The sequence below is a fragment of the Tachypleus tridentatus genome, chromosome 13 (genome assembly GCF_004210375.1).
Source record: "Tachypleus tridentatus isolate NWPU-2018 chromosome 13, ASM421037v1, whole genome shotgun sequence".
Taxonomy (NCBI): domain Eukaryota; kingdom Metazoa; phylum Arthropoda; class Merostomata; order Xiphosura; family Limulidae; genus Tachypleus; species Tachypleus tridentatus.
In genome coordinates this window covers 18,744,845-18,772,753 of record NC_134837.1, presented here as the reverse complement: position 1 = coordinate 18,772,753, position 27,909 = coordinate 18,744,845, and the positions used below count along the sequence as shown (strand labels likewise).

Genomic DNA, 27,909 nt, shown 5'->3' with positions numbered 1-27,909 from the left:
CTCGGGCTACTCTTTTACCAACGAACAGTGGAATTGACCGTCACATTTTAACTCACCCTCGGCTGAAAGAGCGAGAATGTTTGGTGTGACGCGGATTCGAATCCGCGACCCTCGGATTAGGAGTCGAGTGTTTTAATCACTTGGCCATACGGGGCAATCAAATCTTGCTGGTACTGATGGACAAAATGTGCTCTCCTTGAAAATGGTATTAATTTGTGATGTCTTTTATTATATAACAGAAAAATAAATATAACTGTAGATCATATTTAAACAGATCTCAAATCCTAATTTTAGCACTGACTTTCGTAAATACCTGAACTTTTCATAATTTTAGTTACATATTCTCATAAATAGTGTTGTGCACGTGCTGTAGTTTATTAGATATTCTTATTATAGTTAGCTTATAAAATGATAAAACAGATTTATCTGCAATAATCGAACATAAAAATGAAATTCAAAATATCAGAAATAATTTTCACAAGTTAATAATTAATCGGCGTTCTCTTGGATTTCAGTTCTGCTTCACATCGACGTGGCATGTTTTCAGTTTGTGCAAATATTCTTGAGTGGTTGACTGCTATCCTTTTTTAAAGTGCTTCAGAAAGTTTGTCTTCCGTGTTTGGCTCGCAATCTTTCATTAATCAGTTTCACGCAACTCATAAATTTTCAATATGATTGATACTAGATGAATGACCTGTCCATTATTTCTTAGATATCTTTAAATGACTACATAATTGCAGATAAACTTGTTTGATTACTTTTAGGTAATTGTATTAAGAATATTTAAGAAACTACAGCAGGTGCACTTTTTATGAAAAAATGCAACTAAAATCATGAAAAATTCAGATAGTTGCAAAAGTCAGTGTTAAAATTAGAATATCAGATCATATTTAAAGAGATTTCATTGAGTGCGTTCTAAAAACTATAGTTTGTATATTTTTCCTGTTATTTAATTAAGTACATCACAGATTAACACCATTTTCAAGGGGGCCACTTTTTTCTCCACCTCCTGTACATAAAATGAATTATGATTTGAATTTAGATCGAATTTTATCTGTTATTTATATCCCAAACAACTCTCTCTCATTTATTATGTTCACTATTAAATTTATCCTACATTATCCTTCAGGTTATTACATAACGTATTATAACTTTGAATAGTCTGAAACTGGGTTCCAGTTTAATGATACTTTACATTTATTAATTGAATAAATGTCGACATATTTTCGTTTTACGGCACTTGCCAACAGGATTAATACACACAGTTATTTAATCTGAATACAATTTTTTTTTATAAACTTCCAAACAATATCGAGTGTTCTATCAGGTCTGGAATTTCGCTGATATCTTATCGAGAGTTAACGAAGAGCAAATTAATTTTGAGTTGATGTAGGTACAATTCACTTAACAGGAAGTCACCTAGGTTTTCGTCGGTCACATGTCGAGATTTCCACCGTTGAATTTGTACAATGAATTTTAAGAATATTAATGTGCAATGTGAATCCATTGAAGTTTAGGAGTTTAATGTAAATTTAACGTAAACAAAAATTTACATTAAAACAGGTATATGATATTAAATCCGTCACGTAGTAAACTCAGATATTCATGCAACAGTATCCAATAAGTGATGTGCGCTACTCTCTCTATATACCCTCATTATTCTCAGCATTTCGAAATTAAGGATATTCATATCTTATCCTCAGTGGTCCTTGTCCTAACATACGTTTTATAAAGGTTAAAGATACCTACACTGATCTTCACTACTGCTACGACTAGTTTGCAGAATGCACACTTCTATTAATATTTTTATAGACTGGATTAGTTTCATTGTCATTTAGATGTTAGACAGAGAGCGCATGAAATTAATACTAAATTATTTCTAGAATATTGGAGAATATTAAGGAACGGAACCTCTTTGATAAATATCTGGAACAAGAATTAGATTATAAATACGAGTGAACCAATGAACTGTCTAACGAAGTTTTCAGTAAAATACCTGAACATAAAGAAGGTAGGGAGCTGTTTTCTAGCCAATAGAGTGTTTGTTTGTAATTAAGCGCAAAGCTGCACAATGGGCTCTCTGTGCTCTGCTCACCACGGGTATCAAAACCCGAATTCTAGCGTCGTAAGTCCGGAGACATAGTGCTTTGTTACTGAGGGGGCGCGATAGAGAGAATCGACTGTTTACGCTTTTTGGTTCTGTGTTAGCTATTACACATATTGAGGTGCTTTGCATGAGCAGATTGATTCTTACGTTAATATAGATAGCTTAGCTAAGAATTTAGGCCTACAACAAGTTATCAAGGGTGCAAGTCTGTATAAAAACGTTAAAGGACGAAAGAAAACTATTTTTTCTTATGTTTACAGGACGTTGAATTATTTTCACCATGTAATTTAAAGGAACCCGTTTAATGAAAGGACAACGTGACAACAATATGTAATCTTTACAAATTATCATGTTAATTGTTAGTAGTGAAAACTAAATAACGTGTTTGTATAAACTTAAGAACTTAAAAAATTTACATCTTCGGTCATCAGTCACATCTGAGACTTCTGCGAAAAATATCCAAATAAACTCTCATAAGTTTATCAACTGGATTTTTCTTGAAAATCATTAACAGTTTTTCTGCTTTGAAAATGAAATACAGACGCTGTTAAACGTATTGTCTTAAATCATTTGATAAACAATTGAAAACTTAATAAGATACTTGTGCGGATAAAAGTTGTTTCTAACGCAACAAAAACGCTACAAATAAGCACTGGTTACTGTAAACAAGTTTTCTCCAGTTTTAATACATGTCTGAATCGCTTATAAGGTAAGCACCTCCTATTATGATTAAAACCACACTACTTGCATATACGCGATTATCTCTTACACACTTGCTCAAACAAAACTTGATTACCTTGACAAGAAAATCACTGTTTTTTAACAAGTACAATGTCAAGATATTTTCCTCCAACATCAAGAGCTTAAACCAAGTTTTCCTTGTTAGGAAACCTTCTTTTATTTCCAGTTTGAACTTAGTAATTCTAGGATCAACAATATGATGTAGCTTCAACAACGAATATCAAATCAATGTTTCTCGTTTAAATAAAACATACAACCTTTACTGTCACCTTCGTGGACCACAGTCTGGTAACGATTCTTCAAGAAGCTACAATGTTTTTCATTTATTCTCCAACATTGCGATTACTTCTTTCGATATTTATCTACATAGTGTTGTATTTCAAGTCAGGGCTGACAGCAGAATCTCATTCACGTGTTAAACGTAAGTATAAATATTTTAGTAACTCGATGATATAATTTCATACCAAATTTTGGATACAGATTTAACTGAAGTATATAACTTATTACAAACTCTAAGATTTTCTAGGAACTCATTTTTATTGACAAATAATTTTTTTTCGTGTTGTCTCCATTAAATAAATCAAATCTATAAATTTGAAAGATTATCCATGAAATTCCTATTGTTTATTAAAAAGTACCATGCTTGGGTTGCATCATTCAAGTGGCCATAGTTAATATATTTAGATCAGTTTAAACAATATTCTTCGCTAGTACTATTGACAATTTTGTATAAACATCAACTGAAATAAAACGCAAGGAATATGAAAGAAATAAAAACGAAAACAATTTGTTTGTTTTTCCTGAATTTTGTGCAAAGCTACATGAGGACTATCTGCGCTTGCCGTCCCTAATTTAGCAGTGTAAGATTAGAGGGTTTGGTGCGACGGGAATTCGAACCCGCGTCCTTCGGATTTCGACTCGATTGCCTTTATCACCTGGTCATGCCGGGCCTGAAATAAATTTGAATTTGAAATAATTGAAGATTGCTGATAATATCAAAATCTAGTGAATAAATGATTAGCAGGTGATAATGGAAGATTATAACTGAAATTCAAGAGTAGCCCAAGAGTTGGCGGTGGGTGGTGATGACTAGCTGCCTACCCTCTAGTCTTACACTGCTAAATTAGGGACGGCTAGCACAGATAGTCCTCGAGTAGCTTTGTGCGAAATTCCAAACAAAAACAAAAAACAAAACAAAATTCATTACATATTTTGGGTCCCCTTGTTGGAAAGAACAAACATATCATGTGCTTATTCATGTATTAAAATAGCAATTGAAAGTTTATAAAACAATCAAGGAATTACTTCATAGCAACCATTAGAAAAATAGACTGTCGTAGACGTCTCAAAAAAAAAGAAGAGAAAACTGGACAACAGAAACAGAATATAAACAGTAAAACACCGAATGAACAATTTCTTATTGTCGACATGCTTGAATAATGTTGCATTGTTTGAAAAAAATGTTTATCTTTAGCTTGGGTGAGCTTTTGATCACCAAGTGCTTTTTTCAAGTATGTTCACTCTACACTTGGAATTGCGCACAAGCGATTCATCATAGTATTTAATATTCAGTGCTCTTTAGGTTGATATTTTATCCTATTAAAAATAAAGTAATATATTGAAATTAAACTGCACATGTAATGTTTCATTTTTCTGTGAAGTGGTTTTGTATATTAAGTATCATTTAATGTCAGTATTAATACGTATGTTATACATGAACTTTGTAATTCTGTAAAATAACTTGTGGCTTTAAAATAGACCTTTAGCCAAACACACAAAGAATGATGAATCGCGAGCCCTCATTCGGGAAATGAGTGGATCTGGAAAAGAAAGGGGTTTTCACATTTGTAAAAACTTATGGAACGTCCCTAACGTAAAAACAAACAGTTACGATTTTCAACAGCAAAGTTGATCAAACCTACCTCGTCTTCCAAATGTAGAAACTGCAACGTGAAAGATGGTGTTGAAGGAACAGAAAGGTATGAGTTTCAAAAAGTTAGCCATCAGTATCTGAAAAACCACGAAAACAAACAATATCCTTCTGTCTAAATGAAAACAAACAATATCCTCCTGTCTGAATGAAAACAAACAATATCCTCCTGTCTAAATGAAAACAAACAATATCCTCCTGTCTAAATGAAAACAAACAATATCCTTCTGTCTAAATGAAAACAAACAATATCCTCCTGTCTAAATGAAAACAAACAATATCCTCCTGTCTAAATGAAAACAAACAATATCCTTCTGTCTAAATGAAAACAAACAATATCCTCCTGGCTAAATGAAAACAAACAATATCCTCCTGTCTGAATGAAAACAAACAATATTCTCCTGTCTAAATGAAAATAAACAATATCCTCCTGTCTAAATGAAAATAAACAATATTCTCCTGTCTAAATGAAAACAAACAATATCCTCCTGTATAAATGAAAATAAATGACATCCTTCTGTCTAAATGAAAACAAACAATATCCTCCTGTCTAAATGAAAATAAATGACATTCTCCTGTCTAAATGAAAACAAACAATATTCTCCTGTCTAAATGAAAATAAACAATATCCTCCTGTCTAAATGAAAATAAATGACATTCTCCTGTCTAAATGAAAACAAACAATATCCTCCTGGCTAAATGAAAACATACAATATCCTCCTGTCTAAATGAAAACAAACAATATCCTCCTGTCTAAATGAAAACAAACAATATTCTCCTGTCTAAATGAAAACAAACAATATCCTCCTGTCTAAATGAAAACAAACAATATCATCCTGTCTAAATGAAAACAAACAATATCCTCCTGGCTAAATGAAAACAAACAATATCCTCCTGTCTAAATGAAAATAAATGACATCCTCCTGTCTAAATGAAAACAAACAATATCCTCCTGTCTAAATGAAAACAAACAACATCCTCCTGTCTAAATGAAAACAAACAATATCCTCCTGTCTAAATGAAAACAAACAATATCCTCCTGGCTAAATGAAAACAAACAATATCCTCCTGTCTAAATGAAAACAAACAATATCCTCCTGTCTAAATGAAAACAAACAATATCCTCCTGTCTAAATGAAAACAAACAATATCCTCCTGTCTAAATGAAAACAAACAATATCCTCCTGTCTAAATGAAAACAAACAATATCCTCCTGTCTAAATGAAAACAAACAATATTCTCCTGTCTAAATGAAAATAAACAATATCCTCCTGTCTAAATGAAAATAAATGACATCCTCCTGTCTAAATGAAAATAAACAATATCCTCCTGGCTAAATGAAAACAAACAATATCCTCCTGTCTGAATGAAAACAAACAATATCCTTCTGTCTAAATGAAAACAAACAATATCCTCCTGTCTGAATGAGAACAAATAACATCCTCCTGGCAAAATGAAAACAAACAATATCCTCCTGTCTAAATGAAAACAAACAATATCCTCCTGTCTAAATGAAAACAAACAATATCCTCCTGTCTAAATGAAAACAAACAATATCCTCCTGTCTAAATGAAAACAAACAATATCATCCTGTCTAAATGAGAACAAACAATATCCTCCTGTCTAAATGAAAACAAACAATATCCTCCTGTCTAAATGAAAACAAACAATATCATCCTGTCTAAATGAGAACAAACAATATCCTCCTGTCTAAATGAAAACAAACAATATCATCCTGTCTAAATGAAAACAAACAATATCCTCCTGGCTAAATGAAAACAAACAATATCCTCCTGTCTAAATGAAAATAAATGACATCCTCCTGTCTAAATGAAAACAAACAATATCCTCCTGTCTGAATGAAAACAAACAATATCCTCCTGCCTAAATGAAAACAAACAATATCCTCCTGTCTAAATGAAAACAAACAATATCATCCTGTCTAAATGAGAACAAACAATATCCTCCTGTCTAAATGAAAACAAACAATATCATCCTGTCTAAATGAGAACAAATGTTGACACAGAAGTTTTATTTTTAGCTGGCACGGTACTGAAGAGCTGATTTCAAACCTGTTCAGTACCATTAAATATTCCTTACCCTTTATAAAAGTGCCTGTTTGTTTGTTTTGTTTTGGAATTTCGCACAAAGCTACTCGATGGCTATCTGCGCTAGCCGTCCCTAATTTAGCAGTGTAAGATTAGAGGGAAGGCAGCTAGTCATCATCACCCACCGCCAATTCTTGGGCTACTCTTTACCAACGAATAGTGGGATTGACCGTCACATTATAACGCTCCCACGGCTAAAATGGCGAGCATATTTAGTGTGGCAGGGATTCGAACCTGAGACCCTCGGATTACGAATCGAGTGCCTTAATCACCTGGCCATGCTGGGCCGTTTATAAGAGTGGCAGTCAATCTTTTAGCGCGGATGGTGAGTGACAGGCTACTGCTGATTGGCTGCCTGTGGTTCGAACTTAAAGTTGTCGGTAGATAAGCCGAATAGCTTTGCTATAAATACAAAATGTAAATAAAAATCCAGCCTAAAGAAGGTGGTTTAGTGTAAAAATAAATTTGTCTCAACGTGGAAGGAGCGTCATTAATGTTCACATATATAAAAATCCAATCTGACAGAAAGTGAAAATGTAAACTTTTCCAATACAATGTTGTTGTTTCATTTTTCAGGCGAAGAAAAGTGTTACGATGACCTTGGATGCTTTGAAAATGGAGGTAATTTTTATGACCCTTTCATTCGTCCTCTCGATGTCCTTCCTCAAGCTCGTGATGTAATCGACACGAAAATTCGTCTGTATACAACCAAAAATAAAAACGACGGTGAATATCTTGATCCAGACAATGAGGGCAGTATAGTAGCTTGTAGTCTCATCTCTTCAGCAGAAACCAAGATATTGATTCATGGATATGTTGGAAGTTTATCTTGTGAAAATTGGCTGGAGGTATGTTTGTGTTTGTTTTCTTGAATTTCACGCAAAGCTACTCGAGGGCTATCTGCGCTAGTCGTCCCTAATTTAGCAGTGTAAGATTAGAGGGAAGGCAGCTAGTCATCATCACCCACCGCCAACTCTTGAGCTACTCTTTTACCAACGAATAGTGAAATTGACCGTCACATTATAACGCCACCACGGCTGGGAAGGTGAGTATGTTTGGTGCGACAGGGATTCGAACCCGCTACCCTCGGATTATGAGTTGAACGTCTTAACGCGCTTGGCCATGCCGGGCCCCTAGAGGTATGTAAAAAGAACAATCAATACAATTCCAAACGAATAACTGTTCTAAGCCCATAACTCGTGTACATGATTTCAGTAGAGGTAATTTTAACAGAAAGAATCAGTAAGTTGTCTGGATGGGAGGTTTCGCAAATAACTCTTACACAAAAGTGACTCCTCTTGATGTCGCTTCAAAGAAATATAATCATAGAAAAGCTACAAGAATAAAGATCTCCCCACCCTAAAAATTGGGAATTAGTAGCGATTTACTGAAACTAACTAAACCAGTTCGTACAAGTATATTTTATAGCAGTATTTCTGTCGACTTAAATAAATCTGATACTGGTGTGACGCTTTACAAAAATGTTCTTATAGTTTCTATTATTGGATCAGTTCTTTTTTACTATTCGGTAAAAACAATGCAAAGTGCAGTCCGCCAAACAATAACTGAAGCGATTTATTTCTTCGACTGTTAGTTTTAAGTTCTGCAGGCTAAATTTGCTGATAGGTATAATTTAAAAATACAACAAAATGCACAGTGATACTGGAAGCACTTCTGTGAAGACTGGAGGGAAGGTATTTAGACATTATCATTCAACCCCAACTCTTAAGCTACTCGTCTAATAACGTATAGTGGGATTGATCATCAAATTACAAAGATCCCACGGTTGAGAGGGTGAGCATGTTTGTAGTGATAGGGATTTGAACCCGCGATCCTCAGATTACGAGTCGAGTGCTCTAACCACCTGGCCATATCAGAGCCCACCATTGCAGAGAAAATGTAAAACATTCATGCAATGGAAACAGCGGATCCATACTGTAAGTCGGAAGTGGGTGTGTGTGTGTGGAGGGTGGGTGGGTGGAATGCAACGCACACAATAGCAATTACTTGTGTGTGTGGGGTGGGTGGGTGGAATGCCACTCACACAATAGCAATTACTTGTGTGTGTGGGTGGGTGGAATGGCAATTACTTGTGTGTGTGTGGTGGGTGGAATGCCACTCACACAATAGCAATTACTTGTGTGTGTGTGGGGGGTGGGTGGAATGCCACTCACACAATAGCAATTACTTGTGTGTGTGTGGGGGGGGAATGCCACTCACACAATCACTTACTCGTTATATTTCCATCAGCACTTACGATGCTAACTCACAAATTGTTGCTAAAACACTCAATAATTAATTGATAACAGAGTAGCAGATTCAATAACCGACTCATTCGTGTTTTTATTTAATAAAATATTGGTTTTTCTCCAGATCTCACGAAATTCAAGAAGACGGTACGTCAGATCCAGATTCTCAGAAAACGTCTAGATGGTTAATGAACTTGACTCTTAATTTGAGGTTGGCGGGTTCGAATCCTCTTCACACCAAACATGCTCGCCCTTTCACCAGTGGGGGCGTTATAACATTACAGTCAATCCCATTATTCGTTGGTAAAAGAGTAGCCCAAGAGTTGGCGGTGAGTGATGATGACTAGCTGCCTTCCCTCTGGACTTAAATTGCTAAATTAGGGACGGCTAATGCAGATAGCCCTCGTGCAGTTTTGCAAGAAATTCAGAAACAACAACACTACTTCATGCCAGCTCCCCTCTAGCAATCAAAAATCTAAATTAAAATATTAAAATTGCAACCTAAAATTACATTTATTCTTGGTGCAATTAATTATTTTAATGACAAGGGGGCCCCCAGTGGCTCAGCGGTATGTCTGCGAACTTACAACGCTAAAAACCAGGTTTCGATACCCGTGGTGGGCAGAGCACAGATAGCCCATTGTATAGCTTTGTGCTTAATTCAAAACAACAACGACAAGGGATATCCAGCAGAGCAAGTGGGCTCTATTTTTTATATTACACTTATTATTATAGATGTTGGTACACGTTTACAAAAATAATCTAGCTTATTTTTTAAAACAGGAATCAACATTCCAGCAGTAGATAGTACAATCTCAAGAAATATTATTGGTTTTTCTTCAAACTTCGTTATATTATATTTACACAGTGAATACCTAGACTAATTAAGTAGGCCCAGCATGACCAGGTGGGTTAAGGCGTTCAACTCGTAATCCGAAGGTTGCGAGTTTGCATACCCGTCGCACCAGACATGCTCGCTCTTTCAGCCATGGGGGCGTTATAATGTTACGGTCAATCCCATTATTCATTGGTAAAAGAGTAGCCCGAGAATCGGTGGTGGGTGATGATGACTAGCTGCCTTTCCTCTAGTCTTACACTGCAAAATTAGGGACGGCTAGCGCAGATAGACCTCGAGTAGCTTTTCGCGAAATTCAAAACAAACAAACTAATTAACTAACTAGTGCAGTGACATCTATACATTCCTGCAAGTTGAAACCTTTGACATCACTCCTACACTTCCTCGTGGCACAACGGCATGTCTGCAGACCTATACCATTAGCAACCAGGTTTCGATACCCGTGGTGGGCAGAGTATAGATGCCCCATTGTGTAGCTTTGTGCTAAATAACAACGAATTTACTCTCACATGTGTAATACGTTTTATTTTATTTCTGTTGATACCCAGAGTAATGCATTATCTGAAACAAATATACATTTTTTGAATTATTAAAATAACTGATTCATATTTAAACATAATCGGTTACAAGCAAAATTATTTTCCAGTTATTTCTGATTGAAATTTATAATATCAATTAGATGTAGATACAATAATTATTTAACTACAGTCATAATGTGTTTGTTTCTGACACATACTGGACATTTCTGAGCAGGTTTTTTAGACCAACGTATCTATTATTGATTGATGCATTTATGGTTTAATCTTTAATATGTTCCCCATGTAGGCTTTACTTTATAATGTTATGTTAATGGCACATGACTAAATCCTGTGTTTATAAACAAGGTATATGTGTGTTGATTAATACCTCTCGTTAAATTTCAGGAGTATATTTCATGTGGCTAAAAACTAATAAGTTCTTAAATAATAAATCAAAGATTTGCTGACATGTATAAAGATCCAATGAAATTATAGAAACAAAATAAAATAAATAAAATATTTCAGATTTTAACTCGTTTATGATAGATGCTGTTTGTACAGAGTAAACTTTCGAAAATCGAAAATTCTTCGTCTGCCAGTGTTAATTATCAACTGTATTGTGTAATTTATGTTATTTTTAATATTATATGCAGGTGTCATAATGATCTCGTTTAAAGAAGTGTCGCTGTGTCACCGTGGCTCAGCAGATAATCTAATGTGATCTGTATTTCAATAGATAATGTATTACATTTCACGTTTCATTAGATGTCGTGATGTAATTCGTGTTTCTGTAGATACTGTGGTGTAATTTATGTTTCGATAGACGTTCTTGGGTAAGTTATGTTTCAGGATAAAACGTAGTGTAATTCATGTTTCAATAGATATTATAGTGTAATTCATGTTCCAATAGATACTGTAGTTTAATTCAGGCTTCAATAGCTACGATGTTACAAACCTTGTTGAGTAACGACAAAGTAGCGTTTAATTTTTTTAACAGAAACCACATATAATTTGCGTTTCATTATATACTTTAATGTAATTCACGTTTCAATACTGTAGTGTAATTAGCGTTTCAACATATACTGTGATGTATTTCATATTTTGGTAGATGGGCAATATATTCATGTTTCAATAACTATTAAGCTGTAATTTATGTTCAGTAGAAAGTGAAAGTATTTGTTTGAGTTGGTAAACACAGTAATATAATTTTCATAATGTTTTGTTTTGGTTTTTGAATTTCGCGCAAAGCTACACGAGGGCTATCTGCGCTAGCCGTCCCTAATTTTGCAGAGTAAGACTAAAGGGAAGGCAGCGAGTCATCACCACCCACCGCCAACTCTTGGGCTACTCTTTTATCAACAAATAATGGGATTGACAATCACATAATAACGCCCCCACAGCTGAAAGGGCGAGCATGTATGGTGCGACGGGAATTCGAACCCGCAATCTTCGGATTACGACTCAAACGCCTTAACCCATTTGGCCATGCCGGGCCTCGTAATTTTTCCAATAAGTACCATGATATAATTCCCGTGATTTTTATTAGATACTGTGATATTATTCTAATTATTTTTTGTCAACAAATACAATAATACCATTGTCGCCAGTAGATACTGTGGCGAGGCCCGGCATGGCCAAGCGTGTTGAGGCGTGCGACTCGTAATCTGAGGGTCGCGGGTTCGCATCACCGTCGCGCCAAACATGCTCGCCCTTTAAGCCGTGGGGGCGTTATAATGTGACGGTCAATCCCACTATTCGTTGGTAAAAGAGTAGCCCAAGAGTTGGCGGTGGTTGGTGATGACTAGCTGCCTTCCCTCTAGTCTTACACTGCTAAATTAGGGACGGCTAGCACAGATAGCCCTCTAGTAGCTTTGTGCGAAATTAAAAAAAAACAATAGATTATGTGGCTTTATTATTATTTACTTCTGTAATGTGCATTTTTGTAAAACAATAACAAATATATTATTGAACGTGTTATAACAGGTATCACTGTTTACAACAGGTAACTTGCGCATGTTTTCATTCTTTTTTCTGTGTAATTCATTATTAGGAGATGAAAGACAAGTATCTGGAGAAGAAAGATTATAATATTATAGTGATAGACTGGACCAAGGGTAATACTGTTCCATTTCACCAGGCAGCGGCTAATGCCAGACTAGTAGGTGCAGAATTGGCTCTTTTGATAAGAAAGTTACAGGTGTGTATAATGCGACAACAACACAATTTGTTGAATTAGTTTTGAATTATAAGTTGTTATAAAAGTCTGTCATAGAGCATATTTTACACAAATACTTTATCTAAAGGAATAAAGTCTGTTTACATCACACGGTTGTTCTGAAAAATTTTCCCGTGACTCAGGGTTAAGTTTGTTTATTTTAGAAAGAAAAGCCACGTTGGGCTCTCTGCTTCGTTCACCAAATTTTAACGTAAACTTGTTGTTGTCCCACCGAGGAACCTCAGTGGTAAATGTAATTGGGTTTCGATGTACGAAATGATAGCCCATTGTGTAGCTTTGTGGTAAATAGCAAACAAACAATGCTGTGATAATTTAAATATATAGAAATATTTTAACTGTTTTCTATATGAAACTCACATTTTACTAAATACCCCTAATCCAAACCCTACTGGCTATTTTTTTTTTTTTCACAGCAATTCAAAGGGATAAAACCAGACAACATTCACATCATTGGTCACAATCTGGGGTCCCAGGTTGCCGGATACGCCGGAGAGCGGATTGAGAAACTAGGTAGAATAACAGGTACATGGTTGTAACTAGACATTACTTGTGGTTGTTTTCTTTTGTAAAGATGACCAATTATTTTATAACAGAACCGTTTGAGCAGCTTTGTCTGAAACAACAACAACTGCTTCCCAGACGCCTCCAACGAGAAGTCTGAGGATAAGTTCCTAGAAACAAAATAAAAATCAAGATTCTCCCTAATGGACTTATCAAACACGAGAATATTATTAATTTTAATATGTTTGTTCGTTTTTTTAATTTCGCGCAAAGCTACTCGAGAACTATCTGCGCTAGCCGTTCCTAATTTAGAAGTGTAAGACTAGAGGGAAGGCAGCTAGTCATCACCACTCACCGCCAACTCTTGGGCTACTCTTTTACCAACGAATAATGGAATTGACCGTCACATTATAACGCCCCCACGGCTGGGAGGGCGAGCATGTTTGGCGCGACTCGGGCGCGAACCCGCGACCCTCAGATTACGAAGCGCACGCCTTAACGCGCTAGGCCATGCCAGGCCCTCTTCCTTTTTAATTTTAAACATTTACCGCCACTCACGTGTCAAGTTTTAACACAAATTGAAATAAAGAGCAATGATAACCAAGAGTTACTTCTTCCTCTTTTTGATAAATAACACATCTTTATTCTTTTTGCTAATGAAAAGGATTTCCATTACAGCTTTAGATCCACCAGGACCGTATTTTACTAATACGGCTAAGAAAGTCCGGCTTGATAGAACCGACGCTGACTTGGTCGATGTTATCCATACGGATATCAGTGTATTTCCCATGGGTGAGTTTTAAAATTAAGTCCTCTTTCATTGATGTATCGTCTCCCGCTGGTACAGCTGTAAGGCTAGGGATTTACAACGTTAAAATCTGGGGTTTGATTCCCCTCAGTGGACTCAGCAGATTGTCAGATGTGAAAAAACACACTCGTTGATATAATAATGCTTTATCTCTAGTTAAAGTGGTAAAATGAGATACTGTATTTTCATAAGTAACCTTTCAATACATATATATTAATGGATTTCCTTTAGACTGCATAATGCTATTATTTTTGATTTCATAACGCTGTTAGTTCTTCTGATGGGTAAAAGACTTCAATAGCTCGGGCATAGCCGTCCCTAACTTTGAATTGTGGATGAGGAAAAGAGAAACCAGTTTGATAGTATCAATAGGCTAATCTTAACCGAATAACAATTTTGGCTGTTACTCTTATAACTCATTCACATGTGAAAGTGTGAAAATGTTTGGTAGAACTGTCTTAAACCTGAGATCTAGAATATCGGTACAATGTTTCTACTCCACAAACAGTGGCTCTTTCCACTCCTCGGATCGGCAAATGTTTGTGAAAAGTTTGCAGTACGTGAGGATATATAGCCACAAACATCTTTACTATAGCATATGACTTGTAGGTTGTAAGTACACAGAAGGCAGTGTTGTAGAAACAAGTTTGGAAGAACTCAGAATTTTCATAACATGAATATTTATTCAGAACAAAAAGAAACCAGTACTTTTCACGTGTTCTTAACATATGCACAAATTAAAAAAATCACGAAAATATAATCATTAACAGCGACTTCTCTCTCTTTCTATCTTTCTCTGGATATTTCTTCTTACCACCACCAGCTCAAAGACCAGCGGTTGGAAAATGTAACTTTAAGCCACACTCTGCGCTGGGTAAAACTGTATTATTAATTATGTGTTATATCTTACGTGATACAATAAGTATTATTTGTGTATAACTGATTTTTATATATAGATTAACTTTTACTTCTTTCAGGCGACAGCGCTACAGAAGCTGTTGGCCACATTGACTTTTACCCTAACGGTGGTGACAACCAACCAGGTTGCCTGTCAGATGCAATCAACACACTTTTCACCCAAGGCTTCGAGCAAGGTTGTGAAATACATTTTTTGTTTGTTTTTCATATCCTAATTCGCTGTGTACACAGATATATAAGGAAAAATAAAAGAAGTAAAACGTTAGATCTAATATATTTTACGATAACACAGTAAAACCCTTTATTCTTCTGTAGAAGAATTGTGAACTATTCGAAAGCGCTCGGGTTTAGGTTCTCGTTTGAAAAGCATTACAACTTTTGTATGTGGTCGTGTGTGTTAACCTCTTGTTTGTTTGTTTTGGAATTTCGCAAAAGCTACTCGAGGGCTATCTGTGCTAGCCGTCCCTAATTTAGCAGTGTAAGACTAGAAGGAAGGCAGCTAGTCATCACCACCCACCGCCAACTCTTGGGCTACTCTTTTACCAACGAATAGTGGGATTGACCGTCACATTATACGCCCCCACGGCTGGGAGGGCGAGCATGTTTAGCGCGACGCGAACCCGCGACCCTCGGATTACGAGTCACACGCCTTACGCGCTTGGCCATGTCAGGCCCGGTGTTAACCTCTTAATCAGAATAGTAACACGAGATGCCGTGAACGTTGTACACAGCAATATGTAAAACATATTAAACTAAAAATAAACTAATGATTATAAATAATGAAACGAGTAATACGTTTTCTATGTTAGCCATAGCACCCTTTGAAAGAAATATTAATTTTAAATACACTCTTAGGTCCGGCATGGCCAGGTGGTTAAAGCACTTCACTCGTGAACATTATTTCGAGGGCCTGAGTGACTTATTCACCAACATGCGAAGATTCGCTTCCTTTATTCACAGTAGTGAGTGGATTCACATCTATATTAAATGTAGGGTCAAAATTATGATAAGCCAAGTGCATTATATTACATTTACTATAATTAAAGGTCTTTTGACAAATATTTGTCGAATTAACCAACTTCTCAAATCATTTTGTATTACTGTATTCCAAAGAGGGCTGGTATGGTCATTAAACCTTTAATTAAAATAAAGTGCAGAACGTCCAGCATGGCTAGGTGATTAAGGCACTCGACTCGTAATTCGAGGGTCACGGGTTCGAATCCTCGTTGCGCCAAACATGCTTGCCCTTTCAGCCGTGGGGGCGTTATAATGTTACGGTCAATCCAACTATTCGTTTGTAAAAAGAGTAGCCCAAGAGTTGGCGGTGGGTGGTGATGATTAGCTGCCTTCCTCTAGTCTTAAACTGCTAAATTAGGGACGCCTAGCGCAGATACCCCTCGTGTAGCTTTGCGCGAAATTCAAACAAACAAAGTACAGAACATGTTTCAACATTTTTAGACCTCTTCTTATTCTCAATACTCAACAGTTTAATATCATCTGGAAACTTTAATTATCTAATTATTGAACGGTCAAAGAATCAAGCATTGATTCATGATGTACTCAACTAATAACAAGGGGTGTCCAGTTTGACTGGGTAAATATTTATTGTTTTATTTCATCTAACCAACCTACAATCCAGTTTCCTACCTTTTCTCTACCCCACGCCGACGCGACTTTTTTGCATTAATATTTTGTGTGACGTCTTATAAAAGGCGTTTACGCCATTTTCTTCGGATGGATAACACGTACTATTCTCAAAAGTTAATGTTTACAAATCTTGAATATTCATATAAAACCTTTAAACTTTTAGGGTTACGGCGTCTAGCTGCTTGTGACCAGATGAGAGCCATTGACTATTTTTTGGAAGCAATAGATGATGACAACTGTGCTCCAGTAGGTGTTGCTTGTGATAGTTGGGAAAATTACTTGGAAGGAAAATGCACGGATTGTGGAGAGAATGGTCAGAACTGTATCATGATTGGTCCAGAAACTGAACATTTTCGGAAATTCAAGGATGACAAAAATGGCAAAAGGTTCTACCTGAAAATATCTTCCACGAAACCATACTGCCGTGAGTTAAATAAGTTAATAATAAAAATTAACCATTATAATATTAATACATTAAAGAAATTAGACGTTAAGATCTTTGAGCGCATATATGAAAAGACATGAACCTTTCTCTCGAATCGTATCGGTTAAAATCCTTTGTGTTCCTGATGCTTTTCAGTGCATGATTACCAGATTCAGGTAAACCTAGTTGAAGGGAACAACATTCCACGTCAGCGAGGAGAGCTGCACGTAACAGTTAATGGTGAGAAAGGTCACTGGCGAATTCGGACACGGTTAGTACTGTTAAGTGTTAATCCTGGACGAGTCTCTGATTTATTATGTTACGTATTACGATTTCAAATAGCAGGAAATTTTAATTTCATAGTTCATTAAATGTCTATATGTGTTAAGTTTATAATATTTGTAACAAGATTGATTTGCAGAATTTTCTTTATTAACACAAATGTATTTTAATTACAAATAACAGTAGAATTTGTACTAACTGTTATTACAAATAGTTAATACAAATAATGGTTTATATAAGAGTTTTACAAACTTACAAACAATACTGAGTTTTTACTATTTAGTTTGGAACTGAATACTTTATAGACTCTTCACCGAAAGCAAATTAATCCTATGTTGATAAACAATTACAGTTGACTTGACGGCAAAGCTAGCTAGCTGCTTTACAGGCAAACATAAGTGTTTCACAGCCAAAGTTATACCATGTCTTCATAGAAATACTAACGTACAAAGTTCATTCTCTGAAGTTAAACGGTTTGTAATGTTTAAAATCTATAAACGTCCTTAGTCAAATATCTGCTGTTTCCAGATTAATAAGCGTTTATCACAATTATAGCTTCTGAGGCTTATAGTATACTGACTGTAGCAGACCAACAATATTACTAAACTGTCCCTTGACGCGTCGATTTATAAGTTTTAGGCTAAATTCTAGAAAGTTCAGTTGACCCAACAGTATTCGAAGGTATGTTCGTGTTTCTGGAAAACATATTTTGTTTATTCTTATTCTCAATCTCCCAGCTAGTACAGCGGTATGTCTCCGGATTTACAACCCTAAAATCAGGGGTTTGATTCCTCTCGGTGGGCTGAGCAGATAGTCCTATGTGGCTTTGCTATAAGAAACCCATGCACTTATTCTCGAATATTCTACAAATTTAATATATATATTAAACTGAGACAAACATAAATATTAAAACAATATCAAATTCGTTACAGTGCTCAACTTCGTACGTTATGTTAATATTTAGTACAATGGAAACAGCTGTATAGTTCCAAGCTGTTCTTTATTTGTTTCGTTTAGCTAGTTTTGTGAAATAATTATAATAACACACCTATATATATATTAACAGTTTTGAATACATTATTTTTTTTTGTTTTTCGCGCAATTCTATACAATGTTCTATCTGCTCTATGTTCATTGCAGGGAATAAACTGCGAATTAATTTTAGGGTTGGAAGTCTGTCAATTTACGACTTACTCACCAAGAGAATAAATACATGAACCCAGCTTTTCAGCTTCCGGCAAGAATTAGGTACTTCAGAGAGAAAAAAAAATGCTTGCAGTTAAGGAAGAGTCTTACTTTAAATTAGATATTCAAATTACCAGAACTGGTCACCAAACTCACCACAAAATGCATGAATATATGTTCTTTGAAACCACTTTTTAATTTAAAGAATGGAAACTCTTTCAGTAAAGGGCCTTTGAACCTGAATAGACGCATTTGTTTCAGTGTCAGTCTTCATTGTCAACTTAGTAAGTTTAACTCTAGTGTTAAGTTTCAGTACCGCTACAGATTCTATTGTTAACTTATAAGGTTTAAGTCGTTGCCCTGTCTGAAAAATTGTGTCTAAAATGTTTTATGTGCTGCCCTCTCTCGTGTTAAAGTGACACTAAAAGCACAATTAACATTAGTTAGGAAAATATCCGTTGCTCTTGAGTTTTTGAAAATATTAGTTGGTACTCATTAGATACTAACTTACGCGATAAAGAAAACAAAAGTAAAAAACAATGTAAAGAGAAAACATCTTAAGTTGTAAAACTATCTATTAAGGGGCGTAGGAGAACATTTTTTTCCACTGTTTTCTTTCTTTTCGAAAGCAGCATTTTATTAGTACGCACTAGTAACTAAAATTTGAACCCGTTCCACAGCGATAAGTTTGCGGGTTAACACCTCTAAAAATCTGGGTTCGATGATCCCGAAGCGATTACAGCTCAAACAGTCTATTGTGTAACTTTGCGATAAAGAGAAATAAACATTTCAACCCTTGCGATAATTTATAGTACTCAACAAAATCGAGGTCTCTAATATAGTTCCTTAACAATCATAATATAAAATCAAAGTCCTAAAATAGTATTTTGTTGAATACGAAATAACACTCAAATGTTTGAAATATTTGTTTAGGCCACAACTACTTGAACCTGGAGAGAAATACAGCTACGTCGAGTCCACTGCGAAATTTATTGGATCCATAAAAAGTATAAACTTCAAGTGGATCAGTCGGGCTCCAACTATTTTTGATCCTGATTTCTGGCAGGATGAGACGTCTGATGGTGACAAAGGATTGCATTTTGGAAGAATCTCAATAATGGCCTTGAACACTGGAGGAAAAGAGTGAGTAATTTATATAATAAACATATACAAAGTTGTATTATCACCATTCGACCTATATATATAGGTACGTTTAGATGACAAGAAAGTACTGGGTGATTTAAAAAATGTTTATACTTATATAAGATTTATTGTTCGTGACCGTCTGAACATGATTTTTTCTAGGAGATGAATTAGAAGAGGTGGGCCTCTGAGATGGCCTGCCCGTTCACCAAATCTAACATGATGTGCTTTTTTTCCTGTTTGTGGGGTATGGTTAGAGAACGTTAAGAGAATACTGAAGTCATACAATTAATACCACCTCGGAGGTGATCTAGAGATCTTTGCTCGGCATGACTAGATGGTTAAGGCAATCGAGTCGTAATCCGATGGTCGTGGGTTCGAATTCCCGTCGCACCAAACATGCCCGCCCTTTCAACCGTGGGGGCGTTATAATTTTCGGTCAATCCCACTATTCGTTAGTAAAAGGGTAGCTTAAGAGTGGGTGATGAATGGTGATGACTAGCCGCCTTTTCTCTAGTCTTACACTGCAAAATTAAGGGCGGCTAGCGCAGACAGCCCTCGTGTTGCTTTGCGCGAAATTCAAAACAAACCAAACCAGATATGTTCAGGGATATCAGTGTATTTTTGACTGAATTATTAACCAGTGAATCTTTTCTATACAATGTTGTCTTTACATCAAACGATTTGTCTTCGCTGTCTACACGATAACACATTTGTTGTTTCCTTTTCCTTAATTTCGCGCTAAAGTTCTCGAAGGCTAGCTACTCTAACATTCCTATATTTAATGTAATAAAAGTAGAAGACAGACAGCTAATCAACACCATTTATTCTTGGGCTACTCTTTAATAAAAGTTATTGTGATATCCTTTATTTATGTAGATGTTATTAAATTACGGTACACAATGAAACGGTTTGGTGGACGTCCTTTTCCACGAAGTTTTAAACAATGAATAAATTCATGATCAAGAAACAAGTATTTAATCATATGTATCTAGCCTTCTTTAGTGCGCCTAGTTAAACACATTACTTAAGTTGCATTAATACAGGGTGATTAAAAATATAACTTTTATATGTATAAATTTTTTATTTTCTATGTTTTATACAGACTCAACTTGCGCTCCACAAATACACTACCGAATGATTACGTAATAGTAGCATGTTGTGTGTGTTTTCTTATAGCAAAGCCACATGGGGCTATCTGCTGAGCCCACCGAGAGGAATCGATTCCCTGATTTTAGAGTTGTAAATCCGGAGACATACCGCTGTACTAGCGAGGGGCAGTAGCATGATGTAGAGTTAGAAACCGGGTTCAACAAAAAGTTATTAATTAATTCGTTTGTTTTGAATTTTCCGCAAAGCTACACGAAAGCTATCTGCGCTAGTCGTCCCTAATTTAGCAGTGTAAGACAATAGGGAAGCCAGCTAGTCATCATCACTTATCGCTAACTCTTGGGCTACTCTTTTACCAACGAATATTGAGGTTGACCGTAACATTATAACGACCCCACGGCTGAAAGGGAGAGCATGTTTATGGATTATGACAGGGATTCGAACCTGCGATCCTAAGATTAGGAGTCGAGTGCCTTAACCACCTGGCTATGTTGGTCCTCTCCTCGATAGTCTTACAGTTTATAAACTGCTGGTTTTTTTTCTATTTTCTGATAGATGGAAATTTTTCGTCTGTCCGTTCGAGCATTTCACATTCCTTAAATCGATGCTTCACGTTTCTAATACGTATTAGATCACCTACTTTGAACTGAAATTTTACTTTCCTAGGTGTTTTGTAAAGTGTTCTCTCCTCAGATTAATTAGAGTGATTAATGTTACGATGATATGATTGATTTTAGCACTGGCCAGATGTTTCAATACAGTGATATATCTCTAAGTTCCACTCTAAGTAAAGCAGAGCCACATTTCAGTTTTAAGAGCGTGATTAATTTTTTTCTACTGTAGATGATTCTGTTTCGTTATGTGTAGTGAAGAAGTGAATGTCTTGTTCCTTGAGATATCGTTGAAATAAACGATTAGTAAACTCTATCACAGTATCGATTTGAATCTTACAAGGTTTGGGAAATTTTCAGTAGACTTGTCAATATCTTGGCTTTAGCTCTCTCCTTCCTGTTTAAAATATTATAACGTCCTCTCTCATCTCAACAATTTAACCACACAACACAGGTCGTGGATATTACCAGATTTCAATGGAATGTTACAAACGTGCCGCATAACCCAATTACACTGACGACAATCACCTGAAAAATGTTCACTTGAAAACGGTCGTTTAAACAAAATCACATTTATATATTCAGTGACTAAACATTTCAACACATGTTATTTAGTTACATGTGGCTCATTTTTCGGGTAAAAAGCCCTTCTAGTTTTAATACAGTTGTTATCATGTTAATAAATGAGTATATATTTATTTTTAACTTACTTTTATACGCACACTTATAACTTTATCTTCTGGAAAAAGTCCGCTACGAAGACAGATCTGTTCAGAATTTGAGGTTTTAAATCAATGAATAAGTAACCATAGAGTTCTCATAACATCTTGATAAGGTTCTTCAGATTTGTCTTGAATAACATTCAATTGGGATATGCTTCTGATATTTTTGAACAAAATAACACATTGAGAACTTAAATTAATATTACGTATTTCTCTAACTTATAATTCAGGACTTGTTTATCACTTCCATTACGTGCGTTGTTGAAATCTTACCCCCTAAAGTGTTTGTATACAGTTTAACCATTGGATGTTTACTTGACGCAAGTCGTTGGTTGTAAAATATCAATGGTTAGGTATTATAGCTACTGATATAGTGGTTAAAAACTTACTTTTGTTAAGAGACATACACACAGCAGGAGTCACTGTATGCATAAACAGGTCTACATCACAGATAGTGAGACACTCGTCCCTAAATTGACGACAGCAGTGTTGAAATATATCATATTGACAACATCTATAGAAAGAAATAAGAATGATAAACATAAAACTCAACAATGACAACAATAAAACACAATTAATCAGAATTAACAATGATAGCACTTTTTTCTTACCTTTACTTCTATTCTTGGAAATCAAAATTGCGGGAAGAAATGTTGACATGGTGCTGTGAGAGTGTAAACTGCCATCTAGGAGAGGTTTTTGATATTACTAATTTCACCTGATGCTAAAATAAGTAAAAAAATATCCTCGCTGCAATTCTTCGGAACCGGATGTTTTCGGAAACAATGATGAAGACGTGTATATAAAACTACAGCTGTTAATTATCTTCATTCCAACACTTTTGATGGTTGTGGTCTTAATTTGTACATTATTACGATAAACTCGGGTTTTATCATTTGATGAGTAAGGTAGTTCAAAATAAAGTGACCATCAAATCCATTCACATTATGCGCTATAGCTGTATAATTCTCGTGTTCGTTCTAAAATAATAATTTACAGAATTTGTCTCATGAATTATATCCTTTGAAAACTGTTTCCTTACCATTAAAATCATGGACCACAAAGAGTTTACCTCATGAATTCCTGTCTCAAAATAATAATAATAAAATATTTGACGGATCTTTGTCCTGAAGAAAACATAAGTGGTTGTTTAGGACATACGATTTACATCCTACACAAATGTATTCACCACAACGATGAACTTCAGGTTTACTTTTATTTCTCTTTATAATGATAAAACAATTCTTGCACTGGTACAATCTATCAAATGAAGATTTCAGTTGTCTACCATCCTTTGATTGATGGTGATTGATACATTCTACAGATTTAGGTATTCTGTTACAATCAGAACCTTTGACCTTTCAAACATTCTTCACTACAAACATTACATTACTCTGGACAATCATATTTATTTAAATTTGCAATTAATTTATCACATTCTTACCAATAATAATTTATTCCGAGGAAACATTTTATTAGTGTTAGTGTCGAAATAGCGATCATGATACCATAGATAGATTTTCTCTGAGCATGAATAATCTCTATATATGATATAGTTAAAGTTTTCTGACGATACTAAATGCAATTGAACATTCAGATGACGTTCAAATATACTAATATTTTTTATACTGCAAAGCCCTTGTGGAACGTTAGCCAAAATATGTAAATATTTAGCTATGAGAGTTAGTAGTGGTCAGTGTTGACCACTAATACTCTTATATTTTGAATACTTTCTCAGAGATGCTAAGGCAAATACTATTGCTTTAGTACAGCAAAGATTGTCATTGTTATTTATAGTAGTATCTTACTTTTATGAAGTAATTCAAGACTTATGTTTAATAACTTTCTTCTGGCGCTTCATACTGCCAATTCGAATGTTGTAACTTCAATTTGAAATGAGTTATCCAGTGTGTCTTTCTTTTACTCTGGTTTACTTCTTCTACTGTAGTTAAAATCATTTCAGGTGTGAAAAGCTTATTTGGTAAGCATGTTCTTATTGGTTTATCGAGATGGTTTGAATAAACACACTCTTATTTTATCTTTACTCTCTGGACGTTTAGTTGTATCGTCTAGTATATTCTGATATCAATATTGAGTGCTCAAAATGCACGTGAATCCATGTGTTATAGATTTAAAAGAAATACTGTAAGCAGTAGAAGTTAAGTTACGTTTTTTTTAAACTTTTCTACTCTCAGACTTTTTAACGATACATTTTTGTTTTTCTTGTAAGGACGTTTACCAGATACCAATGAAAGACAGAGAATGTTAATAAATATAATTTATAAAGGAAAATAATTTCAGTTATGTAAATTATACATAAGTTTTAAGAACTTACCTTTCCTTCCATACTAAACGATCTCTTAGAGTATTTACTTATCTTCATTGGTGTGTCTGTAAAATAAAGATGTAAGTGAGATCGTTATTATATAAACATTCATGTTAATCAATATAAATGGTATTAAATCAACTTACAGTAGTCAGAACCACAGACTATTCAACTGATAGAAACCGCAAAAGGTAGTAAGTTCCACCTAAACGTTGGTACACATTTCTCTATTATTCATGGATATCTTCACTGATGATTCATAGTGGGAGTAATTCCTACATAAGTATAAGTTATCTGTGGCATTTCCCGTTTAATATAACAATATATACTTCATTTAGCTCGGAAAACCTTGATGACGAGAAACCCACTTGAAATAAAATTGTATCTCAGAATGGCTGATGTGGGTATTAACACTTTGACTGATAAAGCAGAGAACAACGTTTCGACCCTCTGAGGTTATTTTCAGGTTCTCTGCTTTATCAGTAAAGTGCTAATACCCAAACCAACCGTTCTGAGATATATTTTTAGTTCAGAAATATATTCAAAAATCATACTTGTATTATTACTAGTTATAAAATATAGTATTCGCATGAATGTTGAATTCAAAGTAATTATAGATTGATTGACAACTGTTTATATATGGTCAAGTTAATCAATTCGACTGTGCATTGCGAAACAGGCTTTGCCCATTAAGTAGTGGCCTTTGTCATGCATGTTAATGTCTGTTTTATGTAACATTATATCTGTGTTCACTGTTTTAAAAAACATTGTATTTACTATAACAATGAAATCACATTTAATTAAAACACAACTTTCATTGTATTCTAAGCCCACAAATACAGTCTGTCGAACAATATATGCTATAAGACTTGACTCGTAATCTGAGGATCGCTGGTTCGCATCCCCATCATGCCAAACATGCTCTTCCTTTAAGTTGTGGGGCGTTATAATGCGATGGTCAATCCCAATATCTGTTGGTAAAAGAGTAGCTCAAGAGTTGGCGGTGGGTGGTGATGACTAGCTGCCTTCCTTTTAGTCTTATACTGATAAATTAGGGATAACTAGCGCAGATAGTCCTCGAGTAGCTTTGCGAGAAATTAAAAAACAAATATAAGGTATGTTATAATTACATTAAGCAATATACAGTTTAATTAAAAAAATTAATTGATATGCATTATTCATATATAGAGTGAACCATTTATTTTATATTGTAAATACATAAATAGTGATAGTATGTTATAATTAACTTTTATTTTAATAAAGTATCAACGAATGCTGAAATTGAAGTTTTATCTGATATAACTAATACTAAATGTCATACAGGATCACGTACAAAAGCTGTAATGTTTTCGAACGAGAACCAAAACTCTTTAATTTGTAAGGTCCATCAGTGGAACACGAATTCTTGTTAAGAAGTTAGAACACTAAATCATCCCTAATGCGTTCCTAAACGCGCCATCTGGTGACAATATGAACTTGTCACCTTTGATGGAGGACTTACCACTTTTGTGTATGTGATGTCCTTTGTTTAAGACAATCTAGATTAACGTAGACGAATAACTGGTACAGCATTAGGAAGGCGATAGTACTGGCTATGTAAGGGTGGCTCAGATTTTTCATTGAAATCGTATTTTAAGTATCTATTCATTTGGTCATCAGAATTCTACAATACAATTCATAGTTTCTTTTTTATAACACTATCTATGTAATGGCTGAGTCTTAGGTTCTGACAGTAAATAACACAGCAATAATTATCAATTTATTTTTTCTTCTGCTTCTTTATTATTAAATGATAATTCAAAAACCAATTTAACTGAGGTGTCAGTTTTAAATGGAGTTTCCGCTTTTCTGAGTGTTATTGATAGCTAGTAGTAATTTTTAAATATAATTCTAATGTAAACAATGTTGTCATTTAAAGTCAGTTTTCTTTTCTTTGCTTTTTTTTTACAGAAAGTTGATGTTCTTCTGTAAAGCTTATGCGTGGAGTCAAACATGACGTACCAGCCAATAATAAATAATCATTATTACATACAGTTCGGACCTCATTGTATTTAGAACTTAATTATAAATACAACCTTCCTATGTCTATTAAAACACTGCATGAGAAAAGCAAACAAATAAAGAAAGACGTTTTTTTAAAAAGAAGCAAATGAGAGATGGCTGATATCAATCCTTCAAAAAACAACACAAACAGTATAGTAAGGATGACATTTGCATCTTCCCTACAAAACAGCAAAGATGAGAATTAATATACAACAATATATTAACTATTCAATCACAACTGAATCCCATTTACCATATTTTTGTCTATTAACATTCTACTGTTGGAAATGACATCCTTACGATATTATTGGCATTGTTTTTCAAGGATTGACATTAACCATCCCTACACTTGTGTCCTTCTTTTAAAAAAAATGTCTTTACTTTATTATATCATGTGCTACTCTGTTAGGTTGGATGTCACCAGCTGATGAGGAATGGAGTTATGTTGAACATTTTAAGAAAAATACCCACTTTTAATTATATAAATGTTATTGTTTAGAATCTGTTTCTACTAGACTTTACAAAACTTTACTTATTTGTCCTTAGTGCTTAGTCTCACAGCATTTCTTAATATTTGTTGTAACGATCCTAGAATAATGTTTTTCATGAATTTCTGGTTTTCTCATTCAACAGAAGATGGCAAATGACGCCTCTCATTTTCTGCGTCAACCCAGTCGAAGCACTGAAGTCAGATGAAAATATTATATTAGAACCGGGAGAATGCAGAGAGGAGTCAAACATGCGAAACCTTTCGACAGACTGAGTTAATGTAGTAAGATTGTTAGGTGTAACAAGAAAAGATCTGTGAAAACAATTATTTATAAAACCTCCATATACGAAACTTATCTATTTGATATCGTTCAGATAAACTTGGTAAAATCTTAGCACTTTCCATAGATGGACCTGGAAGAAAGTACAAGGTTTATATCGGAAGGTTTTAATGTGATTTACGAATCCTTTTTGATCCAACGTATTTTGTACGAACCAATAATTCTATTTATGCTTATAAACTGTTATATATGTATGTGATTTACTGTCATTAATATATGGTTACAAAGTAAAATAACTAACTTTCAGCCTTTGAGTTATTTGATTTTTTATATTTATATTTATTTTTATATTTTATATCTTTATATTTAATTAATTATATACTATGTAAAAATACTTAATAGCTGGAAGAATGAAAATATACATAAGTGAAAAATAAAAACTTCTTCAATGGTTGATTAATTCATTAAAACTATTCTGTTAACAAGACTGAAGATTTATAGATTGAAGTAAGTATTGTGTTTCGATAAAAACGTGTTTGTGGGCTATAGTAACGACAAAAGAACGAGATTTTAGACCTTGCAGCTGCTCTTCTACCACCAATACTGTTTTGTACAAAACCCTTGGTTACGAAGCTCTTCACTGCATCGCGGAATACACTGAAGTGGGCTTTTGT

General features: G+C 34.7%; 1 protein-coding gene across 3 annotated transcripts; it reads left to right on the top strand.

Annotated features, from left to right (window-relative positions):
* The first annotated feature begins 2,994 nt into the window (after nt 1-2,994).
* LOC143239016 (inactive pancreatic lipase-related protein 1-like) lies at nt 2,995-27,488 on the top strand. Of its 3 annotated transcripts, XM_076479742.1 has the most exons (10): nt 2,995-3,269; nt 7,463-7,734; nt 12,560-12,706; nt 13,159-13,267; nt 13,925-14,038; nt 15,032-15,148; nt 16,783-17,043; nt 17,200-17,314; nt 19,444-19,653; nt 27,099-27,488. In XM_076479742.1, exons 1-10 carry the CDS (start codon nt 3,161-3,163, stop codon nt 27,226-27,228), a joined length of 1,584 nt encoding a protein of 527 aa, XP_076335857.1. In that variant the 5' UTR covers nt 2,995-3,160; the 3' UTR covers nt 27,229-27,488. The 3 variants fall into 3 exon arrangements, with proteins under 3 accessions (XP_076335857.1, XP_076335858.1, XP_076335859.1); XM_076479743.1 differs by lacking the exon at nt 7,463-7,734 and having other exon boundaries at nt 2,997-3,269; XM_076479744.1 differs by lacking the exons at nt 2,995-3,269; nt 7,463-7,734 and adding an exon at nt 9,476-9,833.
* Nucleotides 27,489-27,909: the final 421 nt, after the last annotated feature.

Excerpts from the sequence above, each read along its gene's own strand:
- LOC143239016 (XM_076479742.1), top strand. The coding sequence starts at position 3,161 with ATGTTTTTCATTTATTCTCCAACATTGCGATTACTTCTTTCGATATTT. Across the intron at positions 3,270-7,462 it reads ATCTCATTCACGTGTTAAAC|GCGAAGAAAAGTGTTACGAT; the intron begins GTAAGTATAAAT and ends TTCATTTTTCAG. Across the intron at positions 7,735-12,559 it reads CTTGTGAAAATTGGCTGGAG|GAGATGAAAGACAAGTATCT; the intron begins GTATGTTTGTGT and ends ATTCATTATTAG.